Raw genomic sequence first — 23,513 nt, forward strand, 5'->3', positions numbered from 1 at the left:
TTTCAGAGGCATATGCTTTACTTCTTCATTTTTCAGTGAACTAATGACATTTAAAAATACCACACTTTTAAGAACCATGTATGTGTATTATTCAGTTACTACTTTGCATTGACAAAACAACTATGTATAAAGAGAATTACTGTGGTCCCTACAGCAGTACACTGTGACTTACAACTTTATAATAGCTCTAATTGTGGGAAAGAGTGATTTATCTTAATGTTTATGCCATTCATGTTTGTCTAATCAGCTTATCAAAAACAGTTCTTAAATTATCTTTCAGTATTGCAATATAGAATAATGACAAAGAACTGAAATTAATAACTAAGAGAAAGTATAACAAAATAACATGCTTTATCATCAATTTAATGTATGCCAGATTAGAGTCAAATGATGGAAAACCATTGAAATTGCTCCTTAAAGGAATACATATTTATGAAGTAGTAAGTATAAAAGTTAATGGATTTTTTTGTTTATTTACTAAGAAAGCATTCTCTACAGACAGGATGAAAACTCAGGAGCCACAATAATACTGTATTAAACTGGCTATTCAGTTTAACAACTTGTTAACAGTTCCATGTTAACTACTATTTTTAAACATTCACAGTCTTAGTGATGGCAGACACATGGACCAGTACACAGTTCAGGGAAAAAAACAAGTAAATTTATTTTTTTACTTCATCATGTATGATTAATTTTTTAGAAATAGTTTGTCATGTGTACTTCTTAATCATCCTTAAGGCAAGCATTATTTCTTCTTTAAGTACAGGGTAGTAGTTTGAATTCATATAAAAATAGCAAATTCTTGAAAGTATAACACCGTAACAAAAATGCTAAAACAAACATATTACACTTTGACAAAATGAGCTCTCTACCAGCATTTATGGTCATGTACTATGGTCTGACATTGATGTTTCTAACATCATATCACTTTCATTCATTTCTATCTCAAATGGTTCTTCCAACGAGCGACTGGTATCTGTACTCTTCCTTTGATGTGATGTCTCTAATGTTACTATGCCACTTTCATCTAGAGTTTGTCTTTCTATGTCGAATTCTCTGAAATCCCAGGGAGGTGAAATTATGTTCTTTAATGTCTTCATTGTGTGTACATCAAAGTCATAACATCTTAATTTGTCTTTGATCTCTGTTCCTAGAAAAACAGTTAAACCGTTAGTTTATTCCCATGAAAAACTCCCAAAAAATGCATCTCAAACTATCATCCAGAAATTACTACAATTCTCTGCTTTCATACTGACAGGGAGCTGTTGCTGCTTAATCACTAAAGTTGAATAGAGTTGTTCTGAAAAAACCCAGCAGTCTCCTTTTTGAAAAAATGCACAATATAAGTAGTACAACTCCGATTCAAAAGTCTGTTAGAAGTAATTGCCAGTTCCCTTCCCAATTCTCTAAGAGGCTTTTTTTGTTAAGTTACACACAGCACGGTTTGCATTAATGCATATCACACAGCTGCATGGTTCTTCCAGATGTGTTAACTGACTACATATGGAGCAAGACTATTGAGAAGAAACATCTGCTTCAATTGTAAGAAAAATCTGCAGGAAAAACAACAGAGCACACACAGATGGCTTTTACTGGCTTCAGCCTCATTAACATACTTGACAGGACATCAACTATGTTCATTACAGATAAATCACTAAGTTCATTGAAGTAGAAATATGTTGCTATAAAAGTTGGGAGGGGGCAGAAACTTTTCATAGAATATTTTGAACTGTGGCAATATAATGTATTACTGTCATGAAGCACCTTTTTTTTTTTTTTTTAAACTATACACAAAGCTGTATTTTTGGAGTCAGGAGAATTTATCCTGTCTCCACAGAGCAGACTTCTGACATGGTAAAACCACTCTGCCCATATCTCTCTCCAGCAGCATTACCATGCTAACTCCATATTTCTCTTTTATTTTCTCCCCATTTCCTTTGGTTTCTAAGCTGTCACAAATCAGTATTGTCTGTAAAAGAGATCATCACGACCTTCAGTGGCAAAGTCTTTCCTTTATACTGGTAAGAATTTACCGTTGTGATGCTTACAAAAAACAGTGGTCATCTACAATTACTGATAAGTTCTGACTCATTTAGCCATTTACAAAACCCAACAAAACCAACAAAACCCCAAACAAAAACCAAACTCTACTTTGTAAGTTAACTAGGTAATGGTACACAGTCTTTCTTGATGTAAGAATAAGACTCCTCTCAAAGGACTCCATGACTTAAGAGTCACATAAGTGAAACTTACCAATGTAGGCTTCAGAATCACCAATATACATTTCTATGCAATGTCCAAGCATTGTGACTGAAAATGTGTCATCCCTCCTAAGACCAAGGGCCTATTAAAAAAACCAAAACCAAACAGCAGTGAAAAGTATTCAGTAGCAAATAAAACCATTTACATCTTAAGTCCACAACGGTTCTGAGTGTGTTATGTTGCTTGCCAATGCAATCAGAGCATAATCTTCAGTGTAAAAGCAAAAAATTGCACAACTAAAATATTGTCATATGAACTGGCTGAACTAGTAAGCAAGCAAAGCACAAAATCAAAACCAGAAAAGGGTATGTATACAGACAGAGAATCATTCACAAACCATGAAGTATAACGTGTTGCACTTATTGTAAAGGTTCTACTTCAAGGCTTAAGTTGGAAGTATTTTGAATTATTTCAGCTGCATGAGTTTATGTACATAAAATTTGTATGACAAATATGATATTCAATTAATTTACAACAAAGGAGGATCCAAGTACTAAGTTTTTCAAAGTGGCCATTTTTTACCTAATCAATAGAAAACTTAGGAAGATCCTTTTTAAAAAAAGATTAAGATTATAAAAGAAACACTAATTTGGAGGCTTGGTAAAATGTTCATTCTCTGTTCCAAAACCAAAATAGAATGAAACTGTAAATAACAGAATCTGTGACCAGCACTTTAATTTAAGCCAGTTACATACCGTGTGAAAATAGTCAATTGCGCTTTCAAAATTGCCCATTAGACTATGTATGTAGCCAATGGCAGAGTAAGTAGAAGCATTTTGAGGAATTAATACTAGAGCCTGACGATGGTATTCCAGTGCTTCTTCATATTTCCTGTCAGGGTTAAACACAGAATATCTATTAGTAAGCTTCAAGGTGAAAGGTGTTTTTATAGTTTCTTAGCTCAGCGGCACGCCATCCTGCAAGAACTTAAAAATTATTGCTTCATACTCTGAACATAATAGAACGCACAAAAGACTCACAGATATTGACAATTTTCTTCTTCAGTGTAATTGAAAAATCATTGTTCCTCTCATGTAGCACAACAGCTGCATACAGCTAGGCCCCATTTGGGGATGATCTTAGCAATTTGCTATGGTAAATTGCTTTAGATGTTTAATGCTGCTTATTGTAACATTAGCTTTCTTTCCGCAGCTTTCATTTTCCTCCCCAGGGGAGCAAAGGAGCAATACAAGATGAAATCACTCATTGTTCAAAGTGAGAAAAGCTCTCTGGGCAGAAATTTCACAACCCTTAAGTGCTACATACAGGAGTACTTTTGTCACATCCATTTTGCCACCTGCTGTCTCTGCTGTATCAGAAAAGAAGGTTTACATATCCCTAATTTCTTTCAAGTACCAGCCACCTTTTCTTTGAAAATTATCCATTAATTAGACTGCTCATTGCATTTGTTATTTTATAAAACAACAATTAATATACATTATGGCATTACTCTCAGAAATTAAATCATCACATTTGACATCCTAGTTCCAAGTTATTAAAGATAGCAATTGTCTATTCAGAAGAAATTTTAATGTCTATAGTTATAATGAAATTATGCAAAACAGTAAACCATGAAGTTGTTAGAGGACATTAAGTAACAATTGAGGCAGAAAAATTATGCAACTGTTTACTTGCTACACAAACCTTTCGTATGATTTGAATTCTATTTTCACTCATAGCATTTACCTATTAACTACCAATTGACTACCACTGTATTTTAATATACTGCTTTCAAATTTCAAACACATAATGCTAATGACCAGATATATACCCAGTAAGTTTTTTCATAATAGCACAATATCATGTATTATGAACACATATAAATAAGTTAAAAAATTAGTAAATTTGTAAATGAGTAAATTATGACAGAATTTTTTAAATTGTCAAAGCATATGTACATTGCCTAAATTCTAAACTTGATTTTCTTGAAAGATGGTTTACAAGGATGTAGAAATACATTAGGCTGGCTTTCTGAATCTGAATAAATAATAGAATGTAAGTTGTCCTAAGTGTGACGTAAGCAGTTACTAACTTAGCCTAGAAATTAAAAAAAAAAAAAAAAAAAAGGCAAAAGGAATTAGACGAAACAAGCATTTTAAAAACCCCTGCAATTATACTCAGGAATAGGTTCCAGAAGCAGCGCCTTTTGTTTGATCTTGGCAGAAGGGGTAACTATTATACATCTGTATTTCATAATGAAAACTAAAACTAATTGGCAATTCAAGCACAAAGCCATTATTACCAAAGCCAAAGCAGAGGTACACTTATATCTACCATAATCACATTCTCATTAGCAGCTTTGAAACAAAAATTACAGTATACACCAACTGGACAACTAAAATCATGACACTAAAAAAAAAAAGATATGGCACCGATTAAACAAAACACTGGTTAAAATCAGATTCAGATTAAGGTAATTAATGAGAAGACATTTCTCTATGTTAAAACTGTTAAAGCTTGCATATGTACTTTGCACTTTCTTTTTCTCTTCCTAGAACAAAAATATGAAATTAAGTATTGAAGCGTGCTCTCAAAACCCACGAAGTAATACTTTATTTCTGTGTTAACGTCACTGAATATTTCACTTTAATAACGAAAATACACACTGATCCAGTTAATTGGCACAAACCCACCTTTATGTTAATTAAATCAATGGACATATTCACCTATGTCAAGACTGGGACAGTATCCAGTTAGAATTCACACCCATACAAGGATCTAAAAGCCTATGACCAAATTTTTATCTAATTAGAATCAATAGTTAAGGAAAAGCTTTTACATTAAGTACTTTAACTTGCATATAGTACACTGGATGTAGGAGGCAATTAACGTATTTACATTCAAAAGCTGATTTACAGAATCTTGTTCTTATAAGGTATTTTTACACTATTCTCATGTGGTACATAATCCTGATATAAGTGAGAAGTAGGCCTTTTGTGCAGTATTCCAGATAAATGTAGCTCCAATACTCTTTGCTTACTTGAGTTTTCTGCAGACATGTCCTAAGTTGTTCAATAAAGGCTCCCACTTATCAACAGTTACCTGAAAAATAATGTAACAATTCAAATAACTGCAGCTTCCCAAATTGTAACTGAATTTTGTCTCTTAAAAAAACCCCCAATCAACAAACAAATGAACAAGGCAATTCATTCATGACCAAGAAAAATATCACGAGCATTTTCAGTTCTTTTCAAAGCGCATATTTAAGCTAAAAACATTTATTCAATTAACTCATTTTTCTAGTTTTTCCTTTCCCCAAAGCCAATTAAATTTCTTTAAAGGGTCAGCGATATTAAAACTTGGATGTAAAACAAACATTTGTTTTCTGCTAAGCTAAAAATCACATGAAGTCTCTCAGCCAAGGAGCACTGAACACCATCCGAATTGGGTATTTGTAAAATAATCATAAATACTGAAGGTCTTGTTCCTGTCTTCCCCTTCATCTGCACTAAATATACGAGCTCATTTACAAGGCACACAGAAGACAATCTGAGCCACCAAAATCCTTAAAAGATTTTTTCCTGGAATTAAAAATTATTTGGACTTGACTGCATTATGAATTTGTGATTCATAACAACATTAAGAGCATTTCTCTCTCTCTAGGTAATTTAGGTGTTTCCCACTAATTCTAAATTTCCATTTGTGTGTTTGTGGATCTGCTGATATTTAGGACTTTTCAATAAACAAGAAAAACGCCCCTGATCTACAAAGTTTGTGGCACGTGCATGAACATTACAACTTTAACTAAAACAGAACAACCATATTTATATGTTGGCAAGTGTATACATTAGTATCTGCGCAATTTCTGTTAGTAAATATGTGTCTTGACCACATGATAATAGTTTTTTCAGTGCTCTCCACTTCATAGAAGGTTTATTGTGCTCTGGAAGCAGTTTCATTATCTTGATAGGAGATGCTTTAACAATTATAGTAGGATGAGGTGGTGTCCTCATAAACTAAATTCAAGCTAAAAATTGAGAAAACCTGTTTCAAAATTCACAAGAAGCCTGTCACAAGGTGGTACTGTTTTCATTAAGGCATCTTGAGTTACTCTAGTATAATGTGTTTCTTTAGACGAGATGATGACACACAACTTAAATGAACAGTACTAGGTGCGAGCGCATTTGTGTGTTCCAGCATTTAAGAAATCAGGGTTGTAACGAACTACAAGCACGTTTCCTGACAAACCTTTTGCCAGTGGTTATTTTGATTACTTTCAGGAAGTTGGTTAAGCATCCTGTGACCCATTTCCACCCAGTGTCTCTATCTGGTAGAAAGAAAACAAATCCATACCTACAGGATTACATCCAAACAAAAGTAGAAGTCATTCAAGAAATGCCTAACCTTAAGGTGGCAGAAACCATCTTCACATGTGTACCCAGTTCCGCTTTCAGGTCAGGAACGATTGGTCTATTAAGACCCAAGACTTGAGTGCGAGACCAGGATTCTACTCTCTAGTCAACACTTACTTTCTTCTAATTTCATATAGAAAATTTGCCTTTTCATTTAGCATGGAAGATAATGTGATGATTCTCAGCTGAAAACCCAACATACTCAATTACAAGTATATGATCCAAGTTTCAAAGTCAAATTTGTATCATATTGCGTCTACCTCAAAATAAGCACAACATATTCTGTCACCCAATATTACAGAATTTCCTGGAGTTTTACAGATTTATTGTCATGCATATTAGTAGGAAAAATACCTCATTTCCAATAGCTTTGATTTTTTCCAGTGCATCAAGAAACCACTTTTCTGCAGTTTTCCAGCTAAGAATTGAGGAGGTAGGGGGAAAGAAAAGTAAATTAGTAGATTTTTCATTAGTAGTATGAGAAAACTGTATTACAAGGCAGAGTTCTTTGACATTATCTCATCATATGAGCGAAAGGAGATATAAAACCCAGTAATTTACATTTGGCTATATTTTGCATGCACTCAGAACTAACAAGACCAAGTTAAAAAATCAGAAGCAAACCAAAAATATTCACTAAATACTTCTTCTATGTTAGGTTTTTTGAAAATATATTTGGAACCTCCCGAGCTGACAAAATGTTTTGATGTATAAAATTTTATAGCATGCGCGCACTTGTTTGCAGACAGATGCCTTTTCAAGGTATGCCACTACACAATGACAGGCACACAGAAAATAATAATCTATCTCTGCATGTTCCTCAAGCATTAAATTCTTTCCTAGTTCAATCTTAAACAAAGAACAATGTAGAAAGCAAGGGTCTAGAGTAAACACCATATAAACTTGAACTATAGTTTCTTTTGGTTCTGTGCAAGTACTTTAGCAGATATATTGGCACATTACGCTGCAGAATAAACCATAATTAAGATTGTATTTTGCAAGCTTACTCTCCATTTTGGAATGCAACTACTCCAACTTCATGCATAACAAAAGGATCTTCAGGTGCAATGCTTAAAGCTTGGCTGAAAAACCTTTCAGCTAACTTCGAGTTGTTGGTCAAACCATATTCCAGTCCAATATAAAGCATTGGCAAATGACACCTGAAAATACATCCAAAACAAACAATCACAAAAAACCAAACATGCACTTACCAGGAATGTTGTTACAAACTATAAAGAAATGCCAACTGTGTTTGCATACATTTACGTACTTTCAAGTAAAAGCTGATTTAAATGGTTTTTCCCCCTAGTTTCCTTCCCATATTTAATTTACAAATAGAATATGAAGTAATAATTACAGGGATTACATTTACCAATAACTACAATCAAATGCAATAGCTTTATATGCAATATAACATGATTAATCCATGACTTTTTTTACAACCTTCTCCAGACCATGAAACAGCTGTTCAAGTTATTACTATACAGCAGTTTGACCTGTTACAACAAACATGATTCAGAAATTTCAGAGAACTTTCAGGTAAAACAGATTACCTAAATATAAATCTTGACTTTAAAACTTAAAAAATCACAACAGCAATCATAAACAATGCAGTCAAAGGCAGATGATTAAATTATTTGGGTTTTTTTTCTCATTTGTTCTCAACCAGATAATTGTTGCAAATGTATTCCTACTGTTTAAAGGGATATAGGTCAATATTCTACACTATTTATGGATTAATTTTAATTTTCCTGACTGTGACATTTTTGACATACCCTTTCATGAGCTGTGCAGCTGTGAAGTATGCAGCCATTGCTTGGTCATGCTCACTCTCAACTGCAAATGAATGTCCATATGCTATCCATGCAGGTCCATAGGTTCGCTCAAGTGTAGTAGCTTTGCTAAAATCAAGAGCAAGTCACAAGCAAACACATCTGAAGTTAAATTTAATCTGCTTCAGATGACTACTTACATAGCAATGTTAAGAAAATATTCCGTTAAGACCCGTGGTAAACAAAGTTAATTTTAAAAGTTCAAACCATTCAGCACTTAGAAGTATCACACATTTTCAAGAATGCATTGTATTAGTTCTGTTGCTTTTTGTGGACAGCAGGAATTCTTTTGTATTACTGAACATAAACAATTATATAATAGGTGAATTGGGCAAAATACAGAAGAAAGTAGTAGTGACTCAATGTATTACAAAATTCTAGCTATACATTTCAAAATAAATATTTTCCTGCAAATGTACATTTCACAAGCAGGATACCAAAATAGCAAATGAACACTTAGGTCAAAATGTGTGTTGAAGTTCTGCCATATAAGTGTACTAGCCTTAATGAAAAGTATTTGTCACTGCACAGACAACTGCCGTGCATCAAAATGTCACTCAAGTTCCAAGATGAAGACTGCAATCTGAGCATCCAGACTGCAACCTGAAATCTTTACAGAAAGATGGACTTGAAAATAACCTACAGAGCTTTCTAATGTTCTTGTTTCAGTCTGAAGGCAAGGACATTCATAACTAAACAGCTCATGACAGATGTGCCAAATCTATTTTTAAAGTTTTCTAATACAGAGATCCTGCATGTTCCACAACTAATCTGTTCTATTGCTTAACCACCATTAAACTCTTCATTTTTTCCTAACATTTAATCTAAATTTTGCTTCTCACAGCTAAATTTGTTATTTCTCATTGCAGATCCTAGAGAACAGTTTGTTTGCCATCTCCTGGGACAAAACTTTACATATTTGAACATTTGTATCTTCCCACCGTACATCCTAGACAACTTAAATCCCTCCAAAAGCTTTCCTCCTTGGCCACCTTCTCCAGAATGCTTTTTTATTGCCTTCTCTTGAATTCAATTTGAATGTCTCACATCAACCTTGAGTTCTCCACACATTAACTTGTCAACAGCAACACAATACAATACAGCATTGTTATTATTATAAAAGATGGATTATATTCTACTGCAAATGTCGTCGTCCTAATTGGTGTTCAGATGAAGGAACCCTTTTTGGAGCTATCTGCATCCTTCAGATCTTGCTTCTGGAGCAGCCAGAATGATACTTCCCTCACACGTTACAGGGCACTGCCTGGCTGTGCCTTGTACCCCGTTCAGCATGCTCCAGCATGATGTCCTATGACTCCAAAACAATAATATGGGAGCTTGTATTTTTATCCATGATATCTCCAGATCCTTTTTCTAAAAACTACTGTCTAGCTCATAGTTGTCCCTAGCCATGCAGTTGCATACTATAATTCTTTTCCAAGAAATGTGGGCATCTTGTTACTATTTCAATTTTACCTGACCTTTTTCCTCTTTGCCAGAACTACCACGAATTCTGATGTTTTTGGTTTGGGTTTTTTGCCCCTAGCACATCTATAGACACTTCTTGGCTAGGGATGCTTTCAGATTTAATAAAGATGCTCTTTATTTCACCACCAAACCCACCTATGTCACTCAGCTTCTTGAATAATTTCACACTGGTACTTGCCAGGAATTTCAATAGTTTACCCATAACCACCAGGCATTTAAACAGTGTAAATTACTAACCCATCGTTACATATATTGTCTACAAAGATCTGAAGAAGAAAAATGAAAGCCTTGCAGGTTGATTTACACCTTCTCAGTTTAAGCTTACAGCACCAACACAAATGCCCTACTTCACAGCAACGTCCTGCTCCCCAGCGTTCATTATCAATACACATACAGAAGACCTATAAGAAAGAGCATTGGACTGACTGACCAACCTAGTAAGTCCAAGGCTGCTTGTGCAAAGAAAGAACTAGACCGGACAGCTGAATGTCAGAATCATCTATCTCACTCTTCCCTTTAAAATATGAAACCTGAACCTGGGAGAACACCCGAGTGTCCTTAAGCTAAGAATGGAGGCTTGATCACCTAGGCATAGTTAGCTTGGCAGCATGAGCAAATGCAGGGACTACACCTGCCCATAAGAGGAAGGTGGACTGCCAAAAGAGATTCCACATAAGTCTCTGCATTTTTAAATTACTTCAATGAATGAGGTCTAAACTGGTATATCAAAAACTGGGTGTCAACAAAAGGAATATTTTAGTAGTAGCTGGGTTATCATGGCTTCTGTTTACTTTATGAGCTTACAATCATGAAATTTGTTTAGCAAGCATGCAACAGATCCCTAAGGAAAACCGGGGAAAAAAATTTTACCTGAGATATCTTCTGGCGTGTTCATTTTTGTGGCCAACCATGAGATAGTAGCATCCTACTGCAAACCATGACACCTATACATTAAAATAAAAATAGAATAATATTAAGTATATCACACTGATTTTAGTGAAACATCACCAGAGGTGATGCAAAACAGAGGAACAGATTATAATTGGAGAAGTTAGGAACATTTTCACTGAAATCACAGTCAGCTTTTCAAATTATATTTGATATTACAGACAAGCTAAAACTGCTGGCATGTACACCTCTAACTGAGTTTGTTCAGCCTCATGAAGAGAGCACTAAGTGGAAAGCTTATTGCAGTCTTCAATTATCTAATAGTAAGGAATACAGAAGACAGAGCCAGACTCTTCTCAGAAGTGCAGTGACAGGATGGGAGGCAATGGGTGCAAGTTGCAACATGGAAAATTGAGACTGAGTAGAAGGAGAACAATTTTCATTATGAAGGTGATCAAACACTGAAAAAGGTTGCCCAGAGAGGCATAGACATTTATTACTGTAGCATTTATTTCAAATTATTATTCGAAGTGAATACCTCACATCAAATATATTTTACAGGTACTTTGTTTTAAAAAAAGATCCTTGGTTTAAGAAAATTACAATGCATAGAAAATAAAAGGAACAAACCATTTTTACTAGCTCATCCAGAAATGGATTTTGAATTCTGTTACTCAAACTGATCGTTACATTACAACTTTTAGATGCTTTCACCTAGAAAAACTACCAGTCAGTGAAGGCTTAGAACAACTTACAGGATTATTTGGGTACAAGTCCACCAGTTTGTGAGAGAGATAGAAAAGCTCTACATAGTGGGTAAAAAGAAAATAAAATTAAAACATGCTAAAACATTAAGATGTTTCAAGCCCTTTAGCTTTCTATACAAAATATCCAGAACATCTAATGTTATTAACATAGAAATGAAGAAAAATGTTTTCTGTTTAGTGGTAATGCTTCAAACTGCCTCAAAACAGATTCAGTTTTACAATTAACTAAAAAAAACCCCCAACCCATAAGTCTCCACAGCACATAAATCAGCAGCTATACATCCCACTCCTTCGGAATTCTCAAACAACTTAGGTGATTAACATACATTAAAATAAGCACCTGTAGTATCATACTTGAATGTGTCTTGTCAAGGTAAACCACCACTGAACTTCCTATACCTAAAAGGTATAACATACTAGAGGCTAGATCAATTTCTAAGTAGAGTCCTGTGCATTAATATGCTGAAAACAGGACAAAAGCAAATAAATTATTATACTACTTGGAATAATTCTAAGTGATTACTTATGTAATAAAAATAATAATTCTAGTTATTAGAATAACTTACTCCAGGTTTTCTAGCAACAACGGAAGTAATCAGACATAGGATAACATTTCTATTGCCTACGCAGTTTCAAAAGAAATAGCATTATGGTACATAAAATTTCTATTTCTTTAGAGTACAGTGGTCTTAAATTGATGAGTTTGTCCTGGAGTACTTTGCATCAATTCTCAGATTCAGAAAAATCAAACATGAAGACTGGCATACAAAATACCAGCTTATTTACAAAATGCTTCTCAAGGCAGACACAGAAGAAAAATCAAGAGTACTGGCCACATTTTCGGATGTAGTTAACTGAAAGTACATTCACTAAACATTGAGAAGTACTAGTACACGTAATGATCTATTTGCCTACATGCAATGCACCATCCTTTGAGAGACTGCAAATCGTATGAGCTCCTTATTCTATTTTCCAATTGATTTTAAAGACATTCGAGCTCCTCGCTTGATTTGGATGTTTATATGCAGTCTGAAATCAGAAGCCATCCCAGCTGCAAGCAAGCTATTCCTGTAATTCCCAGCAAAGGTGCTGCATGATTAAGAACTTGTTTAAACTAAAAAGAGGCCTTCACAACAGCAAAGGCAAGAAGAGTCTAGAATTTTTCCTAACACAGAATAATCATGTCCATCTAAGCATACACACTGATGAAGAGTTTCTTCTAGTTAAATTTAATGTATTTTACTTTTGAGCAGAAAAAGTACACTCTATGAAGATCACCTCAAAACAGAAACGAAGCAGTGTAGCGCACTAACTTTCTGGCCACACAGCCCAGTGCTTAAAAGACAGTGACACTCATGATCATGAATGAAGACTCCTTGCATAACTACTTCCCCTCTTCAGCCTCGCTACCATCTCTGAAACCCCCTTCTTTTCTGGATACCACTGTTTTCTTGAAACTGCAGATAGGAGGAACAACATACGTCATTTTTAAAATGGTATATAAGGGGGTTTCCTGGCATCTTTAATTCTTTTTTAAAATTGAAGCTTTACAATCTTATTTTGACTCATAATAAATGTTGTATTTCTTACCATTTGCTTTATTAAGCTCCACAAGTGTCCCTATATGCACAGGTAAACAATTTGCATGGAAAGGATCTTTTTCCATTACTCTGGAAAAATAAAAAATAAAAAAAAATCTGCAACACACATTTCAAAAATTGTAATGTTTTATAAGTAAGTTGTTTTATAGTATGTAATGTTCCAGTTAATTACCACTTTAGGCACTGGAAAACTACTTGTGACTAGAAGGTAACTATTAACAGCATAATAGAAGGCTATCTTAAAACCAGAAAAATAACTATTAATTTAACTTAACAAAAGAGGATAACAGAAAATTCTGGCAAGCTGAATATACAATAAGGAAAACAGAATACAATGCACATTTGTTTGCAGGTCACTTCAAATTTAACCAGCAAACGGCAAACAACGTTTCTGTTCATCTTTTCCATATATCTGACAGCAACTTTCAAGCAATAGTCCTCAACTTTCTGAGCTTAAGTCTAAGCAGTATGCCTTAGGAAACATACTTAGCTCAGTTTTAAATTTTTATTTCCTGCGGCATTTAGAAATGGATGATAGTCTCACAGACAACAGACTGCATGCAGGACATGGCATGTAGGCATGTGCCCTTTTTGTTAGCATTTGGTGAACTAGGAAGAGAAGAAAAAGATGTCTTAAAATCTATTCACAGAATCTCTTAAATCAAAAGTACATTATGACTCCATTCTCTGAGAAGCATGCCTTGAAATAATTAAAAGTTTATTTTTAAAGAGTTCAAATTATTTCAAATGAGAGGTATAAAAGAACATATAAACAAGTATATTAAATGCTCTCTTGAAGGGAGTCTAAAACTTTGAAATTATATGGACTTCTCAGACTCTCATATCCAAGTTTTAGCATCTGTGATAGTCTCCCACTAAGGAGACATTAACTCCTGCCACTTTCTGCTAGACACACTGTGGAAATTAAGTTTCAGAAACAAATCTGCACTCGTATAATTTTATTGACTTAATTGGAGTCATTTATTTCAGTAGGATCATGATTTTACTCAGATTTTTAAATTCACCCTGTCAGCATTCTCTACAGCCTTTCCAAAAATCTTGTCTGTACTCAGCTCCATAGGATATTCTACATAGTGATGGCTTGCTTCTGGTAAGAAAAAGCTTTACTATTAAAAAAAAAACCAACCCCCCCTTCTATTCTATATTACTAATATTCTGAGGCTATGCATTACATACATAAAAATACAATTTTCTTAAAATGGTTGTTGTCAGACCAGCAGAAAAAATAGCTCCCCAACCATGTGTTCAGATTTACAGTAGTTGAGAAGCAATCCATGTTGTTCTGACCCACACGACAACTGCACAGCAGCGTATGCCTGGGCTACATTAACAACTGAGACACAATACTCAGCACATTAAAATTAACATAACTTTTAATCAGCCAGAGAAATCATACTTCCTAACTAACCAACTGATTCAAACCTGTTCATTCTGAAGGCCAAGAAATAGGTAGAGAGAACACAGAACTGAAGGTACCAGAGTAAGGAAGAGGATGGATGAAGGGAAGTGCAGCACAGTGCTGGAGTTTTGCTTTGGATATTTCTGCTACACGTCATAAAAATAGTATGTCTTGCCAGACACAAACTACACATTTTAAATACCTGTAACTCTGTATCAAATGGTTATGTATGTCAACCCATTGAACAATGATATTCACTGTAAGTCCAGGCATACTTATTATACCTCGCTATATGAGAAAAACCCCTCAAAGTTGCTTTGTATACTTACACAGAAGTAAGCTTGTAACACATTTTGAAATCACAGTTATAATAATGTCTTTCGGCTAAGGATACTACCACATCGAGGTTTTCCTGAAGACCATCTACTGATTCAGGAATCAGTGTTTCACTGGGTTTATTATACTGAAAGGCAAAAGAAACAGTATGTTAAACTACAAACAACCTAAAATTAGATAGTATAACTATTAGTATTTTTAGTTCTAAAAGAATACTTAAGAATACCAAGTTTCTTAAAATTCTTCGTTTTAAACTGAAAGTCCATAAAAAACCTGCTTGGTAAAATGCTTCTTTATTAGAACATAAAAGGTGCTTGCCAGTGTCAACATCTTAAGTGTAGGCTGCAGAAATGAACAGTAAGCAATATACAGTTGGCTTTCAGTGTTCTCACATTTCTTTGGAAAAATAGTCTGGAATAACACTGTCAGTTACCTGAAAATAGTAGGATATAGCATTTTGGCTACATTATTAATGTTCTTTTTCCCCACCCAGAAGTTTCTCAAGAAATGAAGCTAAAAAAAAAAATATCAGAATTTCAAGTTGTCACCACACCAGAAAATACTGGTTATACAAACAGTTTATACAAAACTGTTATAGTACCCCCATAAAGTGATATCTCCAGCATCATAAATTTTAAAATAACCAAAACTACAAAGCCCTTATTTATTCCAGTGTTCAGAATAAATGGAATCAAAGAAAATTTACACATGAAGTCAAGACTTCAAATCAATTCTCCAGCTTTTTAGTCAGTTTTGTGGTTTACCTTTTTCAATTTATTCTCAAATAAAAAGTGAAGCAATTCTTGTTCTTCTTCTGTACATTGTCTGCTAAGAGGTAGAGATTCAAGAAGTTCTTTTTCTATGTGGATTTAAAAAAAAGTGGTTATTACAGAAGAAATAGCAAGATCCAACATTTTAAGAACTTAAGAGATGCAAAGAATTTTATGATGCTCAACCCTAAACTACAAGGAAGACAAAAGTACAGATACACTGAAACAGATAATACTACTAATTATGGAAATCAATGATTCAGTACTTCGGCTTTTCTTCTAAACTTTTAGATAACATTTAATAGCTGAACAAACACACCACTGTTTTTATTTACTCTGCATGTCAAATTTTACCACTCAGAATGGTATATTAACCAATATCTCCTACAACTAAGTAAAGACCACTAGGGTTTTGTAGATTCAAATCTTGTGAAGTTGAAGACACGGGGAAAACATTGTTCAGGCTAAGCAAAGAGCGTGGGAGCTTCCAGAGCTAACAAACAGGACAGCTGGGTTACTTTGTTTCTTTTAGTTCTTAGCACTGCAAGGCCAAAAAATCAAGTCCAAATGTAAGTTTGAGCAGATGAGAATTTTCACTAATTTCATACATTTTCTATTCTCAAAATTTTCGAGTCTGTTACTTGCAGTATTGCTTTAATTTTTATCCATGAAAAAGGCAGAGTGAGAAAGCAGCTAAGTTTTACTTGTATTTGAGAAATACTGCTATCCAGACCTTCTTGTGCCGTCAGCATATGGTGCGATGTTAAAAGATCAAATGCTTCAAAGCAGTAAACATCAAGCTTCAAGGCCTCTTTGTAGCTGTATGTTGCTAGGGTTCTATTATCCAAAGCATCATAGATCTTCCCTCGCAAAAGGCATATAGAGCTCTTGATCTGGTGGAAAAGCAGGGCTGAAGGTCAAAGACTGAATCAATATTTGCAATTTGGTTTGAGCACAAATCAAATGGGCTCCCTGAAAAGTAAAAAGCATTTCATGTATGATAGAACCCGGTTTTCTAGTGCTGTCTTTAAATAACATATTGTCTCTACTACCTTAAAAAAAATAATCAAATGAATGCTCTCTCAGATAATCTACTAGCAAGCAAACACATACTTGAAATAAGTTGAAGGAGGCAGAATTTATCTTTTCTACTTCTGGCACCCAGCTCTCTGATATACTAAATTCCCTTCATACTCAACATAGGGAAATCGTCACTTCCAAAGGTAATTCACTTATCTGTTGACTATTAAACCACATATTTCATGCAAGACAAGAATGACCACAGCAGAGATGAAAAAGGCCAAATCAATAGACTCAGCTACTCTGAGCAGAAAAACATATTCTTCTTTTCAATCCAAAACACAGATGTTTCAGAAATGAAAGTAGTGAAAGATCACTATTACCATAGTTAAAGTTGTGCTAAGATGTCTAGCAACTAACATGTCCTTTCAAAACTCCCTAGATGGGTGTTTAATTCAGTCAGAAGGCCACAGAAGTGCCAGCAAGTTACTTAAGAGAAAGTTAACATGTTACACACCAACATCATCAGACAGACCAACTGTCTCAGCAGTCCCCACGCTAGAAATAACACTATAGCTGCATTAACAACTAATAAACCCCAGGGGGCTGCTACGGTGATAATATTGTTACCAGCTCAGAGACCAGTCATTCTTACTCTGGAACTAGGGCCTGTGCAAACTAATCAAATTAAGTTTAAAAAGCCACATTCCTAGAGAAGAGTTTGGTCTAAAATTTCTTCAAGCAGAACCCACTTCTCTCCTTTGGCAAACCAAACCTGTCCTCACATTAGTGAACTATATTATCACAAGCATTTGTGAAGGGAAGGACTGATAAAGCTGAGTTTTTTGGCCAAGTTCTTTTTCAGTCAAAATAGTTTCCCAATTTAGTTCAATAATCAGTCAACAAACACCTGTCTGGGCCAGAGTGCCATGAAACAGGGAGAAAGAATGAACAGCCAAAGTTGAGAGACTTCTTCCTTTGCTTGCGGTGGTAGCTTAAATGTTCCCATTAAAGGTATACTACAGTAACTTCAGTCTAACCTGCTTCTCCTCCCTTATGCCCATCAATACCAGCATTTGAAATCAGTTCACGTCGATGATTTAACCCATTTTGCTACTTCAGTCTTACAGGGAACATGCCATCTGTTAATCACCTTCACTGTAGTTTCAGCTAATATCAATTCCTAACTCCAAAAATAAAGACTATTCACAGACTCTACAGCCTACACACAGTACTGATCCCTTTTGACTGTGCACCTATATAGAACTTTTTCACTGAGCTTCAGAAACTTTACTTTCACATCACATAATTTTCAAGTGCGATTAAAAAATGTAGCACTGAGAATAAGGTTAAGGAAATACTTGATTGTAAGTAACTGGAGGAGAAGAAAACTTGCTTTGTTATCTCAGAACCTGCAGCCCAATTGAAAGAAATGTTAGTTTACATTATCAATACTGAAATAGCAGCATAGAGCTAAAAGACTACAAACCAATGGCAGATCATGAACTTCCTGCAAAGCGTCTGCAAATAATTTATGGGAAGTTGTTGAAAATCTGTCTTCATTCTAGCAGAACAAGTTATTTTCATACAGGCAAGCTAACACATGACTTCTGACCAAAAGGAGAACAATTCATCACTTTTAAAAATTACATTATCCAAAAAAGAAAGCTTAAACAGAGTCTCAGATTCATACAGCAGTAAAATCACTTTCCGACTTCACACATTGTTTTCTCAGTTATAAAAATACTTGTTTAAAAAAATGTTACTTACAGAGGATTGTGACATCTCCCAGTCTGTGGTAGAGTCTTTCAATCCACTTTCATCCTTCAAGTACTTTTCAAAAAGTCTTTTGTTGATTGGCTCTTCCATATCAAGAATATCAAGGGCCTGTTGATGTTCTTTTGCAGCATACTAGCCAAACATGTGGATGTAAAAAACAAGGATGGGATTTGAAACATCTGTACATAAAGCACCAATAAACACAGTGTCACATTTGAAAGGCACAGATTAAAACAACCAGTGCTTATCAGCAGGTTTTTCATGCATGCATATTCTTATTTGGACATATGTCATTTTATAATTGCAGTCAAATATTTTACTAGTCATCCAAAAAATTATGGAATTAACACCTACAGAAAAATCTATTATTCAGCATTATGCAATCACAGAAGAAGATATGCTTCTAAAAATAGTTAATACGGGTTTTAGTAAAATAAAATAAAAAAGTAAAAAAAAAAGAAAAAAGCAGCACATTATTCTATTTCAAATGTCTACATTTAATCTACCATTAATCAATCTATTAATTAATCTACAATCAATCAATCTATTAATTGATTCAATTGCCCTGTGCAAGCACTACATTTTACTATTTATGTATCACATTTTACACAGAGGTATAAAGCTCCAAACTATACTTATAAAACCAAAAATCACATCTCCTCTGGTCAGACTACAACCAACCAATTAAAAATGTAAACATGAAGACATGAGACAAAAGTGGTTCATGTGCTTTCCCCACAAAATATTAGAGGAGTATTTTTCTTTCCTGGAAAAAAAAAGGTCAGTGGGATTTCTTCAGAACAGTAGCACAACAGATACTCCAGCAACCATACTGAAGGTTAAAGAATGAAATCAACTGTCGCAAAATTTAAGCATGTTATTCCAACAAACACAGACATCTACATTGCCTGTCAGGTACCTAATCTTCCCAGGATGCATCTTTTATTTAGTTTGGTTTGTCACCAATAAAGGTTAAAACGTGTACTCACATGACATCTAGCTGCAAGGTAGCGACACGCTTCATATAACTGAAAGAGACGTTTCATACATATTAGTTATAAAGACAGAGCAAGTTAACTTACACTGCTGGACTCCATTTTGCTCCTCTCCTTTTTCAGTTGTATGGCTTCATCCCTCTCACCTCCAAAAGTCTTTCTTGACCAAAATGACTAAGTCTGTATCACTTTCACTACTATTAAACTCTCAAAAGACAATTGCTTCACTCTTGTCTTCACCACTCATTAGCAGAGCGGAAAGACAATTCAAACAACTACACCTGAAGTGACACTCCACCTTCCCATACCTGCTATACTTACATCCTTGGACACCTTCTCTTTTCTGTGACCCTATCTGGGGCCAACATTTTCAATCTGGCTGACTGAACACAGGACTACACTTGGTTCAGATAAACTACATCATGCAGGTTTTTTAATTAATTTTCCCATAAATCTTATCCTCTGATGGTGAAGTAGTCACTGTGGTTTGCAGAAAAGGTTTAAAAGTGTAATAACAGTAGTAAGTCTTTGACGAAGATGACTTACCTTATCCAACTTACGCGATCGAAGGGCATGTGCTGCCCTATGATACTGAGCTGTTAGGTAGAGACACTGGGCCAGCCAGTAGATATCTTGTGGTTCCTCTAAAATAAAAGAACAAATTATAAACCATTGATTTATAACGTATTTTTAAACACTTCCACTTCCCTAGAAAAGTATTTTTCCCCACTCCAGCATCCTATCAGATTACAAAGTCATATTTTTTATATATACACATATGTATGTTTATAAGCAACTTAGACTATCCATCAGTGAGAGATTAAAATGAAAAAATAATCAGATTCTAATTTTAAAGATATCAGATAGTGCACCAGACAGTGAATACAAAGAATCTCATACCAGAGGTGTGTTATGAGGACACAACAGTGATACAGATCTAAAAAAGTAGCAGTTGTAGGTTACCCTGCCCTTGGACATAGGGCAGAAAAAAACCCCAGAATTGTGTCTCTCAAAAAAGATCAGTGGGAACCTAACAACAGTGAAAATGAAAGCGCTAGACCTCTGCAGCTTGAAGTTATGACTGCAGAAGCACAATTTAGTACTCTCCTACTTTATTGGCAACCAAAGCTTTCATGGGATCAAGCTCCTAGAATCATTTTAAGAAGTGTAAATGGACCACAGCTGTAGGCAGACACAGGCTACCAGCATCAACTCACTCCATAAAATTGCATTCTATTTGTCACCCAGAGCAACTGTGAATCCTGTAGGAAACCAACCTTGACACTCACAGTTCTTTTTTTTTTTCTTTCTTTTTGTCCCTTAAAGCAGGCAAACCTTAAGGTTTGGCCAATCATCACTTTTAACACGGAGTTCAAAAGGGAAGGAAGATTGGCTCTGTTCTTTTTGGAAAAATGGCATTTCAGAGATCACAGAAAAGCACTCACACCCTTACACCAAACTCAGAACTTCAGTATTTAGCCAAACAGCTTTAAAAAAATCACCAACAAAACCAAAACTGAACACTATCAGAAAGAAGTTAATAAAAATTTAAAAAGCAACTACTTACCATGAGACAATGAAGCTACTTTGTCTGCCCAAAACAGGGCACTTTGATACTGCTGCTGTAAAAGATGACAGAAATAATTAGTATTTTTGGGGGGTTCGCCTTCCTGTATTATTTTGAAATACACTGTATATCCTTCACATTTAGTATCTTATGCATGTAGTCTCTAATGAACAGTGATATACATTTGAGATTTTTATAAGTTCAAAAAATAGTTTTAAAGGGCCAGTACTGTAACTTCTAAAGGACATAAAAAAATAATTCAAGGTGGGTTTGTTAATTTTTCCCCAGTAAAATGCAGGTATCTTTGACCAAAAAGTAGACACCACCTAAGTATGGAAATAGGTCACTAGTTGATTTGCCATCACTGAAAAAGTAGCAAGAATCCCCCCCTTCCAGTTAAAATAAATGCTACATTTTAGAAGAAAGAGAATACTATGTATAAAAAAAGGACATACAAATTACTTCAGGAAACTTCAGCAGCAGGATCTCTGCTTAAGAAATTTTCATGCTCCAGTCAAGATGCTTTAACCTCACACAAAACCACAGTCCCTATGCGAATCTGCCCTTATTCCTAGATATACAGTTTCACTGTTAAGTCTGCAGTTCAGGAGAAGTGGGTGAAATAGAGAAAACAAGTGGCAACTAGAGAACCAATAGAAGCAGAGTTTGCAGGTATATCCATCCCACTAACTCGGCTAAGATTGCATCAGATTTGGGGTTCTAGGCAAAATCTCGTTGAATTGGCTGGGATTATTCTCTAAGAAGATCAGCAAGGGCTACTATTGTTCCTTTCTACCCTTCATGCTATGAGACATGATATGCTTCCCAGGATTCTGCTGGACATTTAACAGATACCTTGCCATGGTAAAGGACTTGTAACACTAGAAAAGCCTTAATCACTTTTGCTCTTTCCTGCAACGTTACAGCTTCAGTTTGTTACATGTAAACCTTAGAGACTGTTCTATGCATTTAGAGCAGAGGTCTGGCAGACTTTACCAAAACACACACTGAGAGCCACTCTAGTCCTCAGAAAGCACTATGCTCCATGACCTAAGCAGTCTCTTCTATCCTGTGTTCCCACATTTCCTCCTTGATGGGGATTAAGAATGCCCAGCAAATGTGGCAAGAGAATAGTTTGGTTTCAGTCTGCACCTCCAAGAAAAATAAAATCACCATCACCACCCTCCCAAGCAAAAAAAAAAAAAAAAACCCAACCCAAAAAACTAACCAACCACCAAACCCCCAGATATGTAATAGCTGTCTACAAGAACTAAGGTTTAAATAACTCTCAATAGCACAAAAGAGAGACATAATCCAGGTTTACAGGGCACTATATATTTTCTGTTAAATTCTACACCACTTCTATAGTTCTACAGTGCTACAAGCCGACTATATTACACAAAGAAGCACTCCCACGTTCCTCCTGATGCCCCCTCCTCAGAACCACACCAGTGCCGATATAGCTGTGTGGCAAAGCAGCTTGGTGAACCAGTTTAACTCAAATGAGTACAGCAAAACAATAAAATAAAATTCGCCACATTAACTTGGGTCCCTGATCAATCTTTCAGTCAGACTCGCTGGCCACACACCCAAATGCCTGTGCTAACTGAAGGGATGGGTTTCTCTCAGGAGCGATGTCAATACCAAGGGTCTGAACTAGAAACAGAGCAGCAAAGTTCCATGCTATATTTAATCTAATTTATTAATGCATTTTTCCTCTTGCTTTGTTTGTTTGTTTGCCCTGCAGCAACATAATTGCTGAACCCATCAACAAACGGCAACAGCCGCCCGCAGCGCCGCAGGTCAGCGCGGCGGCATCTCCAGCCACCAAGTAGGCACAGCCCGACTTGCACAACCCGGGAGGTGGCCATCCTGCAAACACGCCTTCGCCACACAGCGGCCCTACCGCTCCCACACCGAGCTCTCCGAACGAACGAACGAAGGAAGAGGGAACCACGACCCCGCCACCCCCCGCCGCGCTCCCAGGCGGCCGCAAGCCCCGCTCCCAGCCCAGGCGGCGCTTCCGGCCCCCCGCACCCCTCACCCACCCCCCGCTCCCTCCCCTTCCAGGGCAAACGGGGCATAAATTAAAAATTAGCTCCCTCCCCGCGGCTACAGACGCTGGCACTGCTGCCCCCCGCCCCCCACCCCAGGCCTCCCTCCCTCCGGGAGCCGGGCCGAGAGGGGCTTGGCCTGGGGGAAAGCCGGCGGGCCAGCCGCCCCTTCCCCAGCAAACCCCAGCCCGCGCCTCACCTGGTCGATGTACTGCCGCACCCGCCTCCTCAGCCGCTCCAGGTTCATCCTCCCACCCGGCCTGAGGGTGAAGCGAAGGGGAGGCGGCCCAGACGCCAAGCCCACCGCGCCACCAGCGCCGGCCTCTCCGCCACCCGCCAGACGAGGCGCCCAGCCCGGCGGTGCCGCACTCAAACCCGCCCC

At 36.2% G+C, this 23,513-nt stretch overlaps 1 protein-coding gene across 1 annotated transcript; it reads right to left on the reverse strand.

The window, feature by feature from the left end:
• On the reverse strand, window positions 1-23,506 carry CDC16 (cell division cycle 16). The gene is made up of 18 exons (XM_005228648.4): window positions 23,331-23,506; window positions 21,078-21,132; window positions 20,057-20,154; window positions 19,505-19,543; window positions 18,507-18,647; window positions 16,450-16,609; window positions 15,711-15,805; window positions 14,940-15,073; window positions 13,180-13,259; window positions 11,578-11,627; window positions 10,805-10,878; window positions 8,390-8,515; window positions 7,622-7,774; window positions 6,969-7,032; window positions 5,243-5,304; window positions 2,958-3,093; window positions 2,254-2,344; window positions 1-1,150 (listed from the first exon to the last, which is right to left on the reverse strand). The coding sequence occupies exons 1-18, from the start codon at window positions 23,376-23,378 to the stop codon at window positions 885-887; spliced, it is 1,872 nt and encodes a 623-aa protein (XP_005228705.1). The 5' UTR covers window positions 23,379-23,506; the 3' UTR covers window positions 1-884.
• Window positions 23,507-23,513: the final 7 nt, after the last annotated feature.

Source organism: Falco peregrinus, chromosome 4 (assembly GCF_023634155.1).
Source record: "Falco peregrinus isolate bFalPer1 chromosome 4, bFalPer1.pri, whole genome shotgun sequence".
In the NCBI taxonomy this organism is placed as follows: Eukaryota; Metazoa; Chordata; class Aves; order Falconiformes; family Falconidae; genus Falco; species Falco peregrinus.